Raw genomic sequence first — 20760 nt, forward strand, 5'->3', positions numbered from 1 at the left:
TAAAGGACCGGTCAATGACTTTGTAAGTGATTGAAACACGTGCTCTGATTGGGTTGCTAAATGTGTTCACGTTGTGCTGATTTCCTTCCCGTCAATTGGGGAAGATGAATTCCTTCTCCTTATAATCTAATATATCTTCGAGATTGCATCACAGCTTATTCTCATGAAAGTATAAACAAATCAAGTCTAATCCTGATCGAAATACAAAATTTTACGTTGGTTTTTAATGAATTAAATAAAGCTGAAGTATAGTCTCTGTGGTGGGGTGTGAACACTGTACCTATACAGCGAGGTTGTGAGCCACTCCAAGCCCCGTCAGCCTTGCAAATCCTGGTGCTGGAACCCACCAGGATCAAAGGGGAGTTGCAACTAAATGAAACCTCTGATTGATAGATGAAGCTCTTGCCCTCTCTTCTTCCTTGTGCTGGCACCCCAGGGTCTCCACAAAATTTGGCTGTGAAAAACAGAGAGCGACAGATGATCCATTAATCAAGAGTCCACCTTTTCTTTTAAATGTGTCAGTGCTGAGCATTGTACCAGTGAATACTTTGTAAATGGACGTCATCTTTTTGTCTGAATTTTTGCAGCTGTTTCAAGTTTAAATAGTGCCAACAAGTGCACTCCAATCAAAATCTCCTCAAATCTATTTGAATTCACCCAGGCCTACTTGAACTGTCATACGTCGAGAGATCGCTTTAATTAGAATCAACAAACCTCGTGTAAAATATCATTAGGATGCAATATTATTTTCATCGTTATGAAATTAACATGAAAAACCAAAGCATATTTGCAACTCCGAAGATGTGTGGGTTCGATTAATTGGCCGTGCTAAATTGTCTCTTAGTGTCAGGGAGATTAGGAGGGTAAAAATATGAGGGGTTGTGGAGATAGCGTCGTGGTGGGATTGTTATCAGCGCAGGCTTGATGGGCTGAATGGCCTTCTCCTGCATTGTAGGGATTCTACGATCGTGAGATAAATTTCGCTGGTAAAGTTAAGGATCGTTAACATGCACCCTGTTATCAATGTGCAAAACTGATGAACGAGCTCAAAGATTGAAGTGGAAGCCAAGTTATGAATCTCTAGAACTGTCTTTTTGATTTACTCCACTCTACTGCTTGCTTTTCATGAACAGCATCTCTCCCTTAGCCTTTTTGTACATTAATTACCCAGAAATGTTAAGCTGGAACTTAACAACATAAGTACCCTTTTAATGGCATAACGATTGCCATTACCGTGTCTGGTCCAGACAGGGAATCATTAAAACTGTCGAGTCTTACTGTTTGTAGTCAATTATTAGAGATTCAAAAAGAGTAATCACGTTTAAAATGTCTTCCTTACTTTTCTACTTTTTTTTTCTTGTTCCTTCATTTAGTTTCTCTTTCTGTAAGCGATTTGTCTCATTCACCCTACTTCTCTTTTTCTTTCTTATTTGTTGAAATTTAAGTGGTTAAGCAGATACCCGATAGGTCTCGTTGTGCATCACGGTTTCAGGTACCCGACCGACAGGGCAGTCCTCCCACCTGTCCCAAGCTTCCTGTCCTTCGGTGTCACGTACCCTTGAACATTCAGGTCCCAGCCTTTGTCATCTGACCGCCATGTTTCTGTGACGGCTATCAGGTCATACGTACCTATTTCCTATTTATCTGTTAATTCATCCGATTTGTTACGAAGGCTACGTGCGTTCAGAGACAGAGCCTTCGACTTGCTCTTTTTACCATTTCTGCAATCTTTGGCCTTGTTGGCTGACACACTTGTAAGTTTGTATACTCTGAATATAAGAATAAATTAGATGTAGCTCCAGCTGCTAAAGGGATCAAGGGATATGGTGGGGGGCAGGGATGGGACCAGGATATTGAATTTGATGATCAGCCACGATCAAAACAAATGGCAGAGCAGGCTCGAAGGACTGAATGGCCTACTCCTGCTTCTAGTTTTTATGTCCCTTCCTGCCACATTCTGATTATCGTTTCTTCTTGTGGCCTTGCTCAATTGCCTTCTTTCTTTAATCAATCACATTCTCCCACAGTTGATTCCTTGCCCCTGCTATTTAGTTTAAGCCCTCGCTGCTGCCCTAGTCATCAAAACGCTGGTTCTAACAGAGTTCAGGTGAAGACCGTCTCAATGTCAGCTGTCCGAAGGCGGCTCCCGGTTTTCCTCGTGTTGGCGTCAGTGTCCAGGAATTGAAACCCATTTCTTCCGCACCATTATTGATCCATGCGTTCATCATGCTAATCTTACTCATCATATACCAATCTGCTTGTGGATCAGGTAATATTCCAGAAATTATTGTCTTTGTGGTTTACTTTAGCTCCCAGTTGCTCGTACTCACTCAGCAGAACCTCCTCCCGAGTGCTTTCTATTCTTTGGCGCCAGCAACGAGGTGGTATCTTATCGGCGGAACGATGTCAGTTGAAATTTGATGGCAGACAAATATAAACTGCCGCCGCAGAGGAAGGAAAAATAGATAAAATGCAATAGATTGTGTGTGTGTGTGTGTGGGTGGCGCAGCGAGAGAGTTTTGGAAGGCTTGGCTCTGAATGTGTCCAACTAATGAAGACTTACGTTCGAGGAAACTAAATCGTGTTGGACTGAATACCTCGTGACGGTAGCGGTGGCCAAACTTTATAGTTCCCTGGCAAGCTTTCACGTTGAATGTTATGTCCGGTTCTGGTCATCGAGGAAAAAGTGAAAGGATTCTTACGCTGGAGGTGATAATGGTGAAATGCAATGAGACTGGTTCCTGACCTGAGTGGTCTGCTATTAAGAAAGATAGGGAAATTTGAATTTTCTGTAACAAAACAGATGAATTGACAGCTCGATTAGAAATAAATATGCTGGTCTGATTATGCATTACAGGCTGCTCAATGACAAAAGCTGGTACCTAAATATTCAAGGCTGCGTGACATTTCAGGATGGGCAGCTCGGAAAGGTGAAGGGGTAACTCGGTCAATTAAAGCTATTAGTAACGTAAAAGAGAGATGAGCTTAGTTCTAAAGATCAAGATATAGAATCTGTTTGGGTAGAGATACAATATAGTAAAGGTAGGACATCACTTGTAGGAGTCATTTTTCGGCCTCCGAATAGTAATCGCGCTGTAGTACGGTGTATACAGGAAGAAATGATGGGGACTTATGAGCAAGGAATGTTGAAAATCATGCAAGATTTTAAACTACAAGTGGATTGGACAAAACAGAGTAACAAAGATAGCTACGAATGCCTAGAATGTTTTCAGGATACTTACTTAGAGCAGTCTATGTTCGAGGCAAACAGGGAGCAGGCTATCCTAGATTTGGTAATGTGCATTGTGCGAGGTTTGATGAATTGTCTTGTAGTAAAGCACTCCGAGGTAGCAATGATCATAACGTTGAACTTCACATTCGGTTTCAGGGAGAGAAGAGTGGGTCTAAAACTCGTCTTTTGAATTTAAATAAGTCAATTATGAGGGTGTGAAGACAGAGCTGGTTAAAGCGAACTGGGAAATTAGGTAAAGAGATAGGTCAGGGGCGATAGAGAGGCAGACGTTAAAGGAAATATTTTATAACGTTCAGCAAAGATACATTAGTGAGAAACAGAGTCCCTTGGAGAAGGATGTGCCATCCGTGGCTAACTAAGGAAATTATGAAAAGTATCAAATTGAAGAAAAAACAGGAAGTTTCGCAAAGATTAGTAACAGGTCACAAGATTGGATGGAATATGAAAAAAAAGCAGAGAATGGCTACAACAGATAATAAAAAGGGAGAAATTAGAGTATGATAGAAAGCTTGCTAAAATATTAAAACAAATAAGCGTTTCTACAGGTATTTAAAAATGAACATAGTAAGTAAAGTATCAGATACATCATGAGTCTGGGGAATTAGTAATGGAAACTAAGGATATGGCAGATCAATTAAACAGATACTTGTTACCTGTCTTCACTATAAAAGGTACAAATAGCATCCTAGAATAGGTACATGTCGAGAAGCGAAAGGAAAGGAGGAAATTAGAACGACTACAATCGTCAGGGAAAGACTGCTCTGAGATGTATTTGAACTAAAAGCTGCCGAGTCCCCAGGTCCTGATGGACTTCGTCCTCTTCTTAAAAGGAAGAACGGCTAATAATGATAAACACGTTGGTTTTTAGTTTTACAAAATTCCCTGGATTCTGGAAAGATCCCATCTGATTGGAAACCAGTGAACGGAACTCTTTAATTTAAGATACGAGAGAGACGTAAACTCCGAGGCGGCTTAATTGGCATCTGTCCTAGAGAAAATGCTGGAATCTATTGTTAAGGAGCTTACAGCGCAGTGCTTAGAAAATCTTAATGTGATTAAGCAGAATCGACATCATTTAGTGAAAAGCAAATTGTGTTGGTTTGGATTTATAATTGTCACGTGCATTAAAAAGTATTGTTTCTTGTGGACGATACAGATAAAACAGAGTACGTGGGAAAAAGGACAGGAGAGTGTGCAGAATATAATGTTATAGTCAGAGTTAGGATGTAGAGAAAGATCAACTGAATATATGCTAAGTCCATTCAAGTTCGTTAAGAGGTCTGGGGAGGGTATGTGATTGTTGGTCTGCTGTTAGGAATGAGGCATTGGCAGTTTGTGACTTTGAAGACCCTTGTACGTAGGTGAGGAACACGTGACTATATGTTGAAAAAAATAAAATGCAAACTGTGAGTGACATTTCACAATGTTTCCATTGGTTGCAACGAGGAAGCTTGACTCCACGTGTTCACCTGCAGGTTGAAGGTGGCCCTAACTATTCTTATTTTTTTTCCCAGACAAGTGCAAAATCAGCTTCTGCCCTGAGCCACAAGAGTCCCACATTGACCTCTGAAAGGAAGAGGGAGTCTCAGTGTGTGCAGAGTCACATCCCTGTCCTGAGCCCAGCATCAGAGCAGGTCCTTGCATTTCGGTACGTACGTGCACCTTCCACACAATGGAAACACAAATCGGTGAAAGCACGTCATCGTTGCGCGAGCAAGGGCTAGGGGCCGATGTGGTGTCGGTCTCCGGGACTCGGAGATGTGCTGTGAGTAATAAAAATGCTGAGCTAACGGATGGTGATGAGCCTCTTGAGGTACCTGTAAGGTGGCAGATGCTGCACGTTCAGCAGGAGGTGCAAAGCAATGTGGTGGAGATTCCAGAGGCATTTTGGGTTGGATTTTGGAGGAGTCGATCCAGAACTCAAAAGAACACAAGGCTTCCTCCGTTGACAGACCGGTGATTGTCATGGAGGGCCAACCCTGGCAGATTGCTGATGGAGATGCATTCTGATCTGCGCTCCATCGCCAGGGAAATGTGGGAATGGGAAGCCTGGAGTGGCATCCAGCAGACAAACAGTTGATGCCATTGTGGAGCATTGGGGACTGGGTGATGGTGAGGGGGGCAGGAGGGGCGAGGTGGCTGGTTTGAGGCTGGAACCTGCCTGTGCTTTTGATAATGTCAGCATCGCCTCCCTGTCTTTGCCATTGGTGCAGAGGGGCTTAAATGCCAGGTTGGCAGACAGGCATTCTGCCTCTTTGCAGCATATTCCCACTATATTGGGGTGCTCGTAACTGCAGCCAACCAAAGGACAGCAGCCTGTTTCAACTGCAGTTGGCAGCAAGAGGAGAGTGTCTCACTGCAGCACCTGGAAAAGATTGAAGAAAACCCCAGTGTAATCATGCTTGCAGCACATGGGTGGATTTCTCATTTGTGATTTTGCATATGTTAACGATTTTCAGGCAGATAAATGATTTCAACGTTTTGCAAGGCTTCATTAGTTCATAAACTGTGTGTGAACGGATAGAGAAGGATTCAGTTGCTTATTGAGCCTTACTGAGTATGTAATTAAGTGCATCCAAACTACTGATGTGGTTCGGATACGTGAAATTGCCCAAAACGATGAACCGGGTTTCCGTGCGCTGAATGAACATTGGCCGTGCAGTTAATACGTGTGGGATATAATTGTCCCATAGTAAGAAATTCCTGTGTCTCCCAGCCTTCCAGACGCTTCCTGGGAATGGCCTGCACGTCTGGCTTCTGTCAAACTCATCTTCCTCATCGGAGGAAATCTTTATCTTCCGTAACTCTTCCGTCAAAGAGAGGTCCCCTCTCTACAGTGTCAGATTGAGCGGTGGACTGCTGACGACAGCCCTACTCCGAATGGCAATTCGTAGAGCGATTCCCTGTGTGTATCGAGACATCTAAACTTCATCTGGAGCAGACCAAGATGAAATCGTTGTTGCCGTGGCTCTCGTTGTCTCAGTGCCCTGGTTACATCCTCTTGCTTATAACAGGTGTCATCAGCGGTAAGAGCAGCACGGTGACACCGCTGCCCCGCAGCGCGTGGGACCTGGGCTCAATTCCGGCTATGGGTTTCCTTCAGGTGCTCCGGTTTCCTCGCACAGTCCGAAGATGTGCAGGTTAGGTGGATTGGCCGTGCAAATTGCCCTTTGGTGCTGGAGGGATTAGCAGGGTAAATACGTGGGGTCACGGGGATCGAGCTTGTGTGGGATTGTTGTCGGTGCAGCCTCGATGGGCTGAACGGCCTCTGTCTGCACTGTCGGGATTCTTTGATTTCTTCGGAAGGCAACCTTTCTCTCCAAGCATCATCTTTCCAATGCCTCTGTGCCTGAAAACATCCCTGGCACCTGGGATACGAGTTGTGGCTGCTCCCCAGGTACCTTGCACGCACCTGCACAATTCATTGCAAGCGTTCACACGCTATTGGACATCGATAGAGTGGTAGCCCTTTTGGTTTATAAACACCCCTAGCTGATAGGAAGATTGGCACACCAAAAGACGCCTTGCACCCTTGGAAAACAAGTCAGGGCCATGAAGCCTCTGGCTCTTTTTGGTTGGAGGCAAAGAAACAAGGCATCTGTGAAAACCTTTCTGCCCTGGTGCGCTGCAGACAGGGTAATCCTACCCTGGTCCCCGTGGCAGCCTGCAATGAACCAGAGCAAGTTCAGTGCGACTGTGTCTTTTAATGCCGTACAACTGGTGGACATCTCAGGGGCAAGTATGTTCCATCGGAATGAGGTAGTGCTGGCAAAAGGTGGAGTATCTGCAGATGCTGACACTCTGTCATCTGCAGCCAGATTTGGAGTCAATAATGTGACAGGCAGGGTATGGTCTCTGACTGCATCTGTGTCCTGCCCACAGCAGCCTCACGCCTGATTTTCCTCCTTCCTCTGTAACACGTGGCACCTGTCGTTGGTGTGCTGGCCTTCTCCCTCACCTTCTCCCATCCTTACTGAAGGAGGTATCCCCCAAAGAATACACGATACCCGTAGGGGACACCATCGCTGGAATTCTATCGCCTTGCCTGTCACGTAATCAGAGCGAGCGAGGGTTGGACAACAGAAATATCCGTTGACCTTGGGTGGATATTTCTGACCTTGCTCGAGCAAGGCTATAAAATCCCACCCCGTTTCTCAGCAGCTCAGGTTTAGCGCTGAACAGTTAGTGCAACTTTGCAGACACAGTAATGATGGTTAGCCCTGATTACATTCAGAAGTTCGGCAAACATTTCTGTTTGAACGTAACCTCCAGCCTCAGTATCTATCCTTCTACAGAGACCCTGAAAACATCCAGCTTCCTGATTGACAATGTTTCACGTGTCATCATCTTGAGAATGCATTATTGCAGTGATCTGAACAGCGAGCCAGCTTAATGGGCAAACACTTACCAATTTCTGAATGGCGGGCAGGCTGCTGATTTTGGAGCTTTGCCTGCCCGCTGTATTATTACATACCGGAATAAGAACGTAAGAAATAGGAGCAGGAGTAGGCCATCTAGCCCTTCGAGCCTGCCCCGCCATTCAATAAGATCATGGCTGATCTGAAGTGGATCAGTTCCACATTCCCGCTTTCTCCCCATAACCCTTAATCCCCTTGTCTATCAGAAACCTATCTGTCCGTGACTTAAATATATTCAGCGAGGTAGCCTCCACCACTTCAACGGGCAGAGAATTCCAGAGATTGACATGACGACATCAGGTTCCCAGTTCAATATCACCAGCTGGATGTCACACCCCCGCAGGACAACGGAAGTCCCACTTTAATATTCAGCCGGAAAAATCAGACACTGCCAGGGAAGAAAGAGGTCGTTCAGCCCGCCCTGCCCATGCTGGCTCTTTGAAACGAAGCATAATTGGCTCCACACACATCTCTGCTGTTTGTCTGTAACTTTCAAAGTTCCTCAGCCGCAAAACATTTACAACCCCCTTTTAAAATTAGTTAAGGAAGCAGCTTCAACTGCCAGATGAAGCATTCCAAATCCCAGCAACTCTGAGTGAAAAAAGTACATTTTCTGCATCTACCCCCGAGATATTTGTCCAATGAGTTTGAATCTCTGATCTCTGGCTGTTGACCTATTCACCAGAGGGTAGCATTTTCTCCCCTAATTTTCTTTAACAAAGCCTCTTCTAATCTCTCCTCGTATCACGTCCCTCACCCTTCTAATGTCCCAGTAAACCTGTTCGATGCCCATTTCATGGTATTCGTGCCTTTGGCATTCTTGATCAAGTGTGATGTCCAGATCGTACAATCGTAGAAACCCTACAGTCCAGAGGGAGGCTGTTCGGCCCATCGAGTCTGCACCGACAACAATCCCACCCAGGCCCCATCCCCGTAACCCTGACGAGTCCCCTGACATGAAGGGGCAATTTAGCGTGGCAAATCCACCAAACCTGCACAGTTTTGGATTGTGGGGGGAAACCGGAGAACCTGAAGAAAACTCACGCAGACGTGGGGAGAATGTGCAAACTCCACACAAACGGTGACCCAAGCTGGGAATTGAACCCAGGCCAGGTCTCTGGCACTGAGCCACTGTGCTGCCCCACAGTACTCCAGCCGAACACAAACAGTGATTCACCAAGTTCATATTTCATATTCCGTTCCTCTATTTATAAGTCCAAGTAATCGAAATGCATTTTCAACCACCTTTAAGGACCACATTTATGGATGTAGGTACACGGACGCCGAGGTCACTCTATTCATGTGCACTTTTCATTTATACTATTGTATCTTTCCTCCCAAGGCACACAACTTCACCCACCTCTGCAATGGATTCTGAATGCTATGTTTCTGCCAATATTACCATCTGATGTCCTTCATTCTGAAGCCTATATCGTCTAATACTTTAAGTTTCATGTTATTTCCAATTCAATGCTCCCTGTGGCCAAGCTTCAGTTGTTTATAAAAATTGAAAAGAGTGTTGAATCCTAATCTGAGTTTTGGGACTACACTGCAAATTACCTTCCAGTATGAAACAAAATCTATCCACCTGTCATTGGGCTTCCAGTCACTGAAGCAATTTTGTGTCCATACAGCCTCTTTCTTGCTGATAACATTATCTTACATCTTCTTAATAAGTCTCCTGTGTGCCACTTTATTGAATGTCTTCCAAAAGTCCATTTATAAAACATCCACGACACTCCCTTGGTCAGCCTGCTTTGTTATCTCAATAAAGCATTCAAACAATGCTTTGGCCTTGGAGGGAGTGCAGAGGAGGTTTACTACGCTGATGCCGGAGTTCAGGGGGTTGAGCGATGAGGAGAGGCTGAATAAACTAGGCTTGTACTCGTTAGAGTTTAGAAGAATGAGGGGAGATCTCATTGAGACGTATAAGATGATGAACGGGATGGATAGGATAGAGGTGGAGAGACTCTTCCCGCTCAGAAAGGACAGTAGGACTAGGGGGCACAGCCTCAAGATAAAGGGGGGTCGGTTTAGAACGGAGTTGAGGAAGAACTTCTTCACTCAAAGGGTGGTGAATCTCTGGAATTCTCTGCCCGTTGAAGTGGTGGAGGCTGCCTCGCTAAATATTTTTAAGACGCGGGTTGATGGGTTTTTGATGAGAGAGGGGATTAAGGGTTATGGGGAGAGGGTGGGAATGTGGAACTGAGCCACGACGGATCAGCCATGATCTTATTGAATGGCGGGGCAGGCTCGAAGGGCTAGATGGCCGACTCCTGCTCCTATTTCTTATGTTCTTATGTAACAACTGAGGCAGACGTCGGGTCAATTCAATATTTGTGACGAGGGGTCTCAGCCACCAGCTGGAGAACAGGCGGGAGCTCCACGTCACCTCCACTGAAGAAGGCGCAACGCAATTAACTGTCTGTCAGGCGCAAATGCCTCTCCGTTGTCTGTCAGAGCTCCTGGCAAGACCTCCAGTCTACAAAGTTCTGAAAGGAATCAACAGGGTGGGTAGGCAGAGGCTTTTTTCCCAGGGTGGAAACTTCAGTTACAAGGGAGCACAAGCTCAAGGTAAGAGGGGGAAAGTTTACGAGAGACGTACAGGGGATATTTCTCACACAGAGAATGGTGGGTGTCTGGAATGCGTCACCAAAAGAATTGATGGCAGCAGGTACGTTAGCAACATTTAAGAAGCATCTGGATGGGTACGTGAAAAGGGAGCGAATAAAGGGATATGGACGGAGTAAGAGCAAAAGGTTTTTTTTTTAGTTTAGGTTGGCAAAGGCTTGGAAGGCCAAAGGGCCTGTTCCTGTGCTGTACTTTTTTTTTGTTCTTTGGCAGCAGCTGTTTGCAATACACCCGCCAGAGGCTCAGGATCAATGAGGGACCACGGGATAAAGCTGACGGAGAAAAAGATGGACATCGCAGGAAGTGGTTCACGAGAGAGGGGAGGAAGGCATAAGAACATAAGAAATAGGAGCAGGAGTCGGCCATCTAGCCCTTCGAGCCTGCCCCGCCATTCAATAAGATCATGGCTGATCTGAAGTGGCTCAGTTCCACTTTCCCGCTTTCTCCCCATAACCCTTAATTCCCTTGCCTCCCAAAAACCTATCGACCCGCGTCTTAAATATATTGAGCGAGGCAGCCTCCACCACTTCAACGGGCAGAGAATTCCAGAGATTCACCACCCTTTGAGTGAAGAAGTTCCTCCTCAACTCTGTTCTAAACTGCCCCCCCCGACCCCCATCTTGAGGCTGTGCCCTCTAGTCCTGCTGTCCTTTCTGAGCGGGAAGAACCTCTCCACCTCTACCCTATCCATCCCTTTCATTATCTTATACGTCTCAATGAGATCTCCCCTCATCCTTCTAAACTCTAATGAGTACAAGCCCAGTCTATTCAGCCTCTCCTCATAGTTCAACCCCCTCAACTCCGGTATCAGCCTAGTGGCGGTTCAGTCCCCCCTTTTCTGATCCCTTCGGAAGCTGAGTGTCTTTGAATGAGGTCCCTCACCCGCCCCTATTGGACAGTACTTTGTTTCTCTGATTCCCCATATAACATCTCCTTTACCCATAGCTGGTCGAATAGCAACAGCAGCAGGATGAGGCCTCTGAGTGGACATTAATTGCCCATTTAAGGGCCTCACTTGCAGCCTGTGTGGGAAAGCTGCCCATGAGGTTTCTTTCACGGACTTAACCGACTGAAAGTGGAAAGGTAGAGGAGGCCTTTTGGAAGACGGATGAGAATTTATTTGTTGCAGAATTGTTCTTGTATCCATTGTGTTTTTATGGCTGGAATATTCAGTTTCTGGTCAACGTAACTTCCAAGATGTTGACGATGGAGTTCCGGTGACGGTAATATCATTGAATGTCAAGTGGAGATAGTTAGCTTCTCTTCTGTTGGAGATGGTCATTGACCGGTGCAAATGATTCTTGACACTGATCAGCCTGAGCCTGTGGGCACAGACTGCTTCAGCATCTTCAGAATTGTAAATGCTCCTGATGTGCAATCCAGATCAAACCTTTCCCCCTTCTACTGGAAGGAAAGTCTTGATGAAAGAGCTGAAGATGGTTGGGCCTAAGATTCTAATCTGAGGCATTCCTGAGGCTCGTATCATTGGCCCCCAACAACAACCATCTTCCCTGGTGCGAGATATTTCTCTGACCTTTATCAAATCCATGCTGGGTCTCCTTGATTTATCGTACCTTTCCAAATAAAAGTTAAAATAAATTTCCGGTTATCTCTGATTATGGGTTCCTTGCCAGCTATGTGAAACTCAGTGACCTGTAGCTTTCTGATTTAATCCTCTACACTTTTTCGAATAGTGGTCTAACATCAACAATCCTTTCACTTTTCTGGCGTTACCCCGAATTCCAATGAGGATTAAAAGATTGTAACCGACGTTTATGCTATTTCTCTCTTTGTTTCTAAAAAAAACCAAAAGAGGATGCATTCCATCTGGACCAGATGACTTTTCAACTTGCGGTAACATTAATCTTTTTCGTAAATCTTCTCCATCTTTTGCCATCCTATCCAAAGCTTCCCTCTCCTCTTTTAGTGTCATCTCTGCATCATCCACTTGCTTTGTGAAGGCTGATGAAATCTACTCATTTAATACTTTGATACAAAGATATGAATTAGGAGCAGGAGTCGGCCACTTGTCCCTCTAGCTTGCGCTGCCGTTCAATAAGACCGTAGCTAATCTGATTGTAGCCTCAAATCCACATTCTTGCCAACCCCCAATAACCTTTCACCCCTTCCATTATGTCTTCTGTTTCTACGTGAAAATTTCACTTTGGGTTTGGAATAGGCCTAAGCGTTGAGATACTGGAAGAATTTTTCCCCCTTCACTTTTAAACAGCTGCCATATTTTTCCCCAGGTCTCTTACTTTGAAGTGTTTTTGCATTTTCTTGGTTTCATCCCAATGAATCCATTTTTCTCCAGAAAATTCACAAGTCATTTTTACCTCTTTCTGTCACTTTAAATTTGCTCATTAATTGATCTCGAGTCAAGTTTCCTGCATGTTCATGATAAAAAGTGTCCCCGTTTGTCTTCTACAGAAGTGTCGAACGACCTCTCTCCTTTTTTTTTGCTTTGGTCGTTGCATCGTATCACTGAATTTATCGCTTTTAAAACGCTAAGACCTGGCTCCTGGTTTTAATGATTGATGGTTCTGAGATCATCTTAAACTTTCACTTTCTATGATTGTAATCTCCTTGGTAGCCACTTTCTTATAAATGAAGAAGCATTTTGACTGTGATAAGTAATATCAATTGAAGTAATGTTTCATGCGATGTTTCTGTTACGCTTGTAAGCGAAAGCATCGTGGATGATCATCGTGTAAATTACATTTTGAAGCTGAAACGTTATCTCTCCATCAGGAAATAGGTTCGTTTGGAATGAAATCCGAACAGGCATGTATTTTTCAGCAGAAACATTGATTACACGTAAATATCAATTTGCAGCTGAACGTATATTAAGAATGTTTCCCATAAATGGAGCAAAGGAGGCATTCACCAAGGTGGATATATCTGGAGCGTTTTGACAAAAGGAAAAGACTGTGCAGTGAAGAAGATTGATCTACAAGTGCGATAAGGCAGGCTGCTCTCTCAAACAGTTTATGTCGTCACTAGATAGGAAGCAATGAGCAAATGTTCTGCTTTCTCAACAAAATTGATCTATATTGCAAACAGGTACAAACAAAAGCACAGAAATTACCTTCTCAAGCGGCGGGGGGAAACGTTTAGAATTTCAAAGCCAATACAATTTTGCATCGCCCTATTTTCCTTTGACAATTCAATACCGTTACTATCAGAGTAAAATACATGTGTGCCAGCAGATTTATCATTCTCGCTGATAATCTAATGTCTACTTACGCAAACACTGAGGTACTTCTCCCATCCAGGTTCCATTTCCTACACAGTTCAGTATTGCGGGAAATGACAGCTCATAGCCTGGAGAACAGCTGTAACTGATGCTTGATCCCCAGTCAAAGTTTGTTCCTTCCATTTTCCCGTTTGAAATCTGTGGTGCTGCTGAACACACCACGGCTGCAATAAAAACGAATTGCGTTAGATACATGAAGCTATTCACGAGTGCCACACTATTTAAAACCTAACTCGGCCTTTTCTGCTAACGGAACTTAATTAATTTGTGCAAATATTATTATTGGACGTGCATTTCGCGAGCAGTCAATTATTTTAACATAAATATGTGTCACAGATAGCAAACATCGGGCAAAATAGCAGAATAATTGTTCTGGTTATCTGGTGACTCAAGTATTCTGCTTCCCATGAACATAATCTCGTGTTTTATATCATCAAAATATATTACTGTTGAGGCTGAATCATTATCACTTCGCAAAACTTCAACATAATGCATTTCTATTAATTGTGGAAATTTACACAGACTGGGCAGTATCTCGAACCTGCGTCCGCTGTCTGAGAGACTGCCACTGGGGGGGCTCACGATCTGGAAATAATAGTTCTCGTTGGTGAGAATGTGACTTCAGATCCTGCCACCCCCTCATCATCATCAGGTTCAGGCCCCATACGTTTCCACGGATTTTAATATTAATAACGCACCGCCTTGTCGTACCTTGACCTCTCGTCACGTCTTCAAGTGGCACCGATGTAACGTCGTATCGATACAGTTTAAAACAGGTTCAACCCGGATGTAAACACGTCCTGGGGGCTCTCCCCAGCGTCATAAAGCTAAGTATAACCCCTGGGAGAGAGGGACGTGGCCAGGCAGTGTCCCGGCAACGTCCCTTGGGATTACCAGAGTGGGATTACCAGAGACCTTACAAGATGTCCCTCGCTTAATTTTCAATTTTCATACCGCTTTTCTGTCCCGGGACTATCACATTGGCCCGGACGTGACCCATCGATAGGTCCCACGGGTGCAAATGTTTGGTTCGAATCCTGAGCCACCCTCATTGAAACTGACTCGGGGTGGGGATCGTGGTGGCAAACTGGAAGGAAAAGCTGGCGCCACCAAAGTGTGTGCCCCTGACCCCAAACTCAACCCATTTAAACATCCAAATCCAGGCTTCACTTTTGGAATCGTCCTGACAATGGTGAGATCAAATCACTTCTAAAAGTAACTAAAGCATTTTCATCTGGAACTCCATATTAATTATCAAACAATTGTTGCTTCCGGCATAATATTCCCACCTTTACACGACGGCATTGAGCCACTCCACGTGCCATTGCTGTTGCAGGAACGGACCCGGGATCCCTCGGAGCCCATTGTGTACCCAGGCTGGCACATGTGGGTGACGTTTTGTCCGACTGTAAAATCATCCCCGATTCTTATCCCGTTGGCCGATACCCCAGGATCTCCGCAGGTGATTACTACGAAAGACCAGATTTGACACCATGGTGTGAAAGGAAGATAAATGAAACGCTGAAACAAATACAAATCTGTCAGTTTCGCCATCCATTTGTCAGAACCGAAGATACTTATTGAGACGACGTAGTCACAAAGAGAGTAAAATTCAACTGAGAGAATTCCATTGAGGTACGTGAAAGCTCGATGCAAACCTTTCACAATCAAAAGAAATCGGCACAGAGCAATTTATTTTTGCGAGACTTACGAAGAGCAAAAGAAGCTTTGCATAAAAGATGGATTTCACTTTGTTTTAGACGGACCGTAGGAAAAATTGGCTGCAGCGACCGCTTTCAGATGGCTTCAAAGTAGCTTTCTTTTATTAATTTGTGGGACGTGGACATCGCTAGCTGGCCAATATTTATTGCCCATCTCTAGTTGTCCTTGAGAAGGTAGTGCTGAGCTATCTTCTGGAATATAATTGAGTGACTTACTCGGCCATTTCAGAGGGCAGTTGCGAGACAGCCACCTTGTATTGGCTCTGGAATCACATATAGGCCAGACCAAGGAAGGATGGCAGATTTCCTTCCCTAAAGGACATTCGTGAACCGGATGGGTTTTTCTGACAATTGACGATGGCTTTATGTTCGTCAGTGGATTCTTAATTCCAGATGTTTTTTTCGAACCCGGGTCCCTAGAACATTAGCTGGGTTTCTGGATTGATAGTCTGGCGATAAAACCACTGGGCCGTCATCTTCTTGATCAATAAAGACAGAGGTGTGACTTCGGTTTATCGGATCTCTGAACTTCCCAATTGGTTCGACCTATTTTCCTGGTATTGTTGAAAGAGGCCCGACCAAACAGGGCATAAAAGATCGAATATTACCTCAATCTTTTATGTGACTTGAAGATGCAGTCATAATTTAAATGTTAATATTGGGGTCAGGAGTATGTTAAAATGAAGTTATCACTTATCACATTTATTCATGTCAGAACTCTGAACTGCCTCAGACCTGAAGTAACTTCACAAAGGTATTCTTTAAATAATATTTTTCTTATTATTCAAAAATGCTTATTTTAACAGTTACTGACTTACTTGTACAGACGGGTTCACTGCCAGACCATGTCCCGTTTGCTGTGCATTGTCTTGTAGTCGAACCAGAGAGTAAATATCCGTCCAGACATGAATACGTTGCAGAGTTGGAATATGATGTTCCGTCGATGCGAACCACTTTGCCGTTCGCCGGCGTCCCAGGATTGCCACAATTGACAGCTACAAACATTGGTTGGAAGCATACAAGGAAGTGAAAAATCAAAGCGTGCCAACCATTTAACCTTAATTTCACGAATAACAAATTTATCTTTGGTTAATAGCTACTGCGTAAGTTGAATCAAATTTTGGTCTTGGTTTTGGTCTTTACTCTGCCAAAATTCCTTCATTAATAATTTGAAAATCCCCCAATGACAAAATTCGATGAAACAACTTGAGTTCTTAACAAACATGAAACAAGGTTTATCTGTGACTATCGAGCTGCTGAATAGTTGAAACAGAGTGACTGAATAATAGTACTCACAAAACTGAGGATGTTAACCTCTCAATCTGTTCTACGTTCAGGGCAGTTTATAAATATTCATGTTATTTTCTCATTTACAAAATCTACTTTTTAGATTACATTTGAAGATGATCTCTTTGAGTCAAACATTATCTTAAAAACCTAACAAGCCACGGACTTGGAACTTTCCAATTCCTTCTGACACAAAAATCAGAAAAAGCTTGCTAGTTTTTTTTTCCCTGGAAGAGATCGCTAACCTGTTACCAAAGATTGTGGTGGGTGGGGATGCACTGGCCCCGCTCACCAACGGCGGGAATCCTGACTGCCCCCTTAACCGAGCATCGGGGCCAAAATCCCACCATCGGCGAATGGCGTGACGCCTTCTTCTACTGAGAAACGCACAACGAGGATGCCGGGGAATCTCATCCTTGAGTGTTCGCAGCCAATTGCGGCACGTACACTGAGTCAGAATCAATTATTCTTTCGTCAGTCATTGAAGCGAACTGAATAGTATCTTCAATTACTCAAACTGAGAATCAATTGAAGTTGGTCAAATTTATCTTGTACCATATTGAATGTAAACGTGGATCATATAGCGATTGAATTATGGCATAAAATAATTCGAAAAGAAAAAAACAGACAAAGCAAATGAAAAAGTGACTATATAGTTGAAAGAAGACACAGCATCAAAAAAAAGGAAATTATATATGTGTTTTGGCTGATGCAGCTGAGACATTGCAGTTTGAGGTCAAAAACAGGAAAGGAAAACAGATATGTACTCATGTTTTTTAATAAATTCCCTGCCAGCAGGAGAGTTATTGAATGGAATCTCTGTACAAATCAAGGAGGCCTATAAAGAGTCAAGAAAACAACCTTGAACAAGTTCAATGTTGTCGCTATTTACTGGGAAGAGAGTAAAACTTAACATGAGAGTTTTTAGGAATGGCACACGGAGCTTCCCTCACTAATTACAGCAAAAAGCCAAAGCATTGATTGGCTGTACGAGATCTGACCTTCAGTCGTGATCCAGTATACAAGTAAAGATGAAAAACAGATTCTCAAAAGATAAGGTAGCTGGAACCAACAAACAAGCAATCAGGCCTATAATAGAATCATTGATTTGATTTATTATTGTCACATATATTAACATATCGTGAAAAGTATTGTTTCTTCTATACAGACAAAACATACCGTTCATAGAAAAGGAAACGAGAGTGCGCAGAATGCAGTGTCACAGAATCCTACAGTGCAGAAGGAGGCCATTTGGCCCATCGAGTCTGCACTGACCACAAACCCATTCGGACCCTATCCCCGTAACTCCATGCAGTTACCTTAGCTAGTCCCCCAAACACTAAGGAGCAATTTAGCAAGGCCAATCCACCTAACCTGCACACCTTTGGACTGTGGGAGGAAACCGGAGCGTTCGGAGGAAACCACGCAGACACGGGGAGAACGTGCACACACTGCGCAGACAGTGACCCGAGCCGGGAATCGAACCTGGGTCCCTGGCGCCCTGAGTCAGCAGTGCTAGCCACTGTGTCACCGCGCCACCCGTAAATTGGGTGGGCGCATCTGTCAGAAATATCTAGAAGATAAAACTAATTTGATCCTGTTGAAGGGGGATAACTTTTAATATGGACCATGCTGATGAGTCTTCTCGAATAAGAACAAACCAAAGCTTGCAGTAAGAGTATATCACGTATCTTCAGATCAGCAAAAGAAGGTCTTTTGCTCTATGCAGACGTGAGGATGTGTGACAGAACAATCAGCCGAGGGGGAGAATTCAAACAATCAAAAATAAATTGAGAAAACAGAAGTGTCAGTGCATTGGCCTGTTACATTCTTCAGGACCAAATCTGTCAGGGGAGTCAGATGAAGCAGTCCGTGCCGTGACATGGTGCTTGGGCAATGACCCTTGTAATTTACAAGAAACGCTAACGTGGCACCCTCCCAGGGGGCACTGACAATGGTAAGGTCAAGTTCGGCATGATCTAAGACTCAGTCACGCTGAGGATCAAGTGGTAAGCGGACCCCTGAGAGATAAAGTGCGGCGTGTTAACTTCCATGACTAAATTTTCAACATCTGCTTCTAGAGGGTGAGACACACAGTGCAGCAAGAATTTGTCAAATCGACCACTGACAGATGAGGAAAAGTGAGAAAGGGAAAAGTAGCTGAAAATGTGTCAAAAAAGAGCTTTACAATTAGATTCAAAGGAAATAAAATAAGACCAAAAGCAGCAGATAGCCTAAATAACATATTTAAAGGTGTCATAAATGCTGAGGGCTGGTTTTTCACCATCCGTAGAAAGAAAAGAAACTTGGTGATAGTTTTAATTTCAGTAATGCAACCAGACCTACTGTACACGGCTCGCATTTTCTGTTTGAATTTCAGATTTCCAGCATTAGCTCCTGCTTTTCATTCAAAAACAAATTAAAGGGTTCCCAGGCAAAGATTGAGGACTGGTTAATGTTTGCAACATTAATCGTGGAACAAGGACTTTAATTTGAACAATCTAATAATGTTTCACAGAACATTAAATCAGGGTATATTAAAGATGCATCAGTAAGGTTTTCAGATAACCAAAGACTACGACGCTTGCATTGGGTAACAGTTAAAAAAAAGAATAAGAAAGCTGTTTTATGATTGCTGGTTGGGAGCAAAACGAGCAAAGATGATTCAAGAATTTCCAGAAAACAAACATCAGTGAAAAGCTACTCCTTTTGCAAAACCTTGAAATTGATCTGATTCAAGTTAGTTTTGTTTCCATGTTAAGTTTAAAGTTTATTTATTAGTATCACAAATAGGCTTACATTAATACTGCAATGAAATCTCTGTGAAAATCCCCTAGTTGCCACACTCCGGTGCCTATTCGGGTACACTAAGGGAGAACTTAGCATGGCTAATGCACCTGACTAACACGTCTTTCGGACTGAGAGAGGAAACCGGAGCATCTGGAGAAAATCCACGGAGACACGGGGAGAATATGTAGACTCCATACAAACAGTGACCCAAGCCAGGAATCCCTGGTGCTGCGAGGCAGCAGTGCTGACCCCTGTACTACCCATGGTGGTTTTAATGTAAGCCTACTTATGACATAAGTAATCTTTCATAGGTGTTATACTACAACTGGGCTGGTTACTGTTCTCGCTGAATCTTGCGCATGGCTCCGCTCTATTCCTGTCAAAAAAAACCATACACCACCACAAATATACCAACTGGGTTGGTAACAGTGTTGAACCGGTTACAATTATTTGCGTAAGTTACGAGAGTTCGATGAGCCTTTCACGAGTTGGTCAATAGCCTCAAAAGCAGAGGATATTTGTGTGTTGAAAACGGGGTGCTGCAAGTCGGAAGGGTAGAACCCTGTACCGGACTCTAAGGTCTGCATTCCCCTCCCATCTCCTCTCCCGAAGCCCCTCAATAAAGCTCTGCACCAGAATGATGTCAAGCGTTAAAAACATATTTATTCCGAAAGGCTTTTTGGTGCAATAATTAGTGATCAGTGTTACTGAAATACATCTCAAGGATGATAGCATCCTAACGAATTAAATTTTAATTAACAAATGCCAACTACAATTCTTATTAGCACGGGAATTTAATGTGACATTTATTCACATCGTAAAGATTTCTAATACTTAATGCATGCGTGCTACAAGGCAATTTGTTTCCCGGAATTGGAAAATAAAACATTTGGATCCAGTTTCTTGCTCTGCAGTTTCTTTCGGATTGTTATTAGGTGATATGATAGAAATCCCCATGCTGGTCCTTAATAGGGGATATTCGCATAGCCATCAGAAGGATTAGATCTGCTAGTGTGGTACCATTGGTGAAACGAAGGGATGATTCAGCCAAAGCTTTCATTGATAATCTGGTGATATACAACTCTGGCAGCTATCACCCATACTCTTCTTGGCATCTTGTATTCGTTCTGCTCTTGCAACTTTTTCTTCTTTCCCCAGCAGCTGTAAAGGGTTTTCACTTTGCAGGACAAGGTCATGCAGCACAAATCAAACCACAGCGAGCCTGGATCCCTACTCGTGGCTCTATTGCAGGGCATCCTATCTGGGCTATCTCAGTTTCAGGACATCAAAGAGTTGCTTAATCAGGAGCACGGCTCTCATTACAGTGCTCGTCTGCATTTGTTCTAGAGCTGTTGACAGACATCACAAACCACATGTTTAAGAAAATCCCTTGTTGCTTAGCGG

The 20760-nt window shown here is 43.7% G+C and overlaps 1 protein-coding gene across 1 annotated transcript in view; it reads right to left on the minus strand.

The window, feature by feature from the left end:
* The window catches only part of csmd3b (CUB and Sushi multiple domains 3b), a 1478622-nt gene that overhangs the window by 48705 nt on the left and 1409157 nt on the right, over nucleotides 1–20760 (minus strand). The window contains exons 56-59 of the mRNA XM_080194817.1: nucleotides 16098–16274; nucleotides 14848–15027; nucleotides 13549–13722; nucleotides 281–454 (exon numbers count right to left, since the gene is read on the minus strand). Of these exons, the coding sequence (XP_080050943.1) occupies nucleotides 281–454; nucleotides 13549–13722; nucleotides 14848–15027; nucleotides 16098–16274 (705 nt within the window). The remainder of the gene's footprint in view (nucleotides 1–280; nucleotides 455–13548; nucleotides 13723–14847; nucleotides 15028–16097; nucleotides 16275–20760) is intronic.

This window comes from Carcharhinus amblyrhynchos, chromosome 8, assembly GCF_965287045.1.
Source record: "Carcharhinus amblyrhynchos chromosome 8, sCarAmb.v2.hapA, whole genome shotgun sequence".
Taxonomy (NCBI): domain Eukaryota; kingdom Metazoa; phylum Chordata; class Chondrichthyes; order Carcharhiniformes; family Carcharhinidae; genus Carcharhinus; species Carcharhinus amblyrhynchos.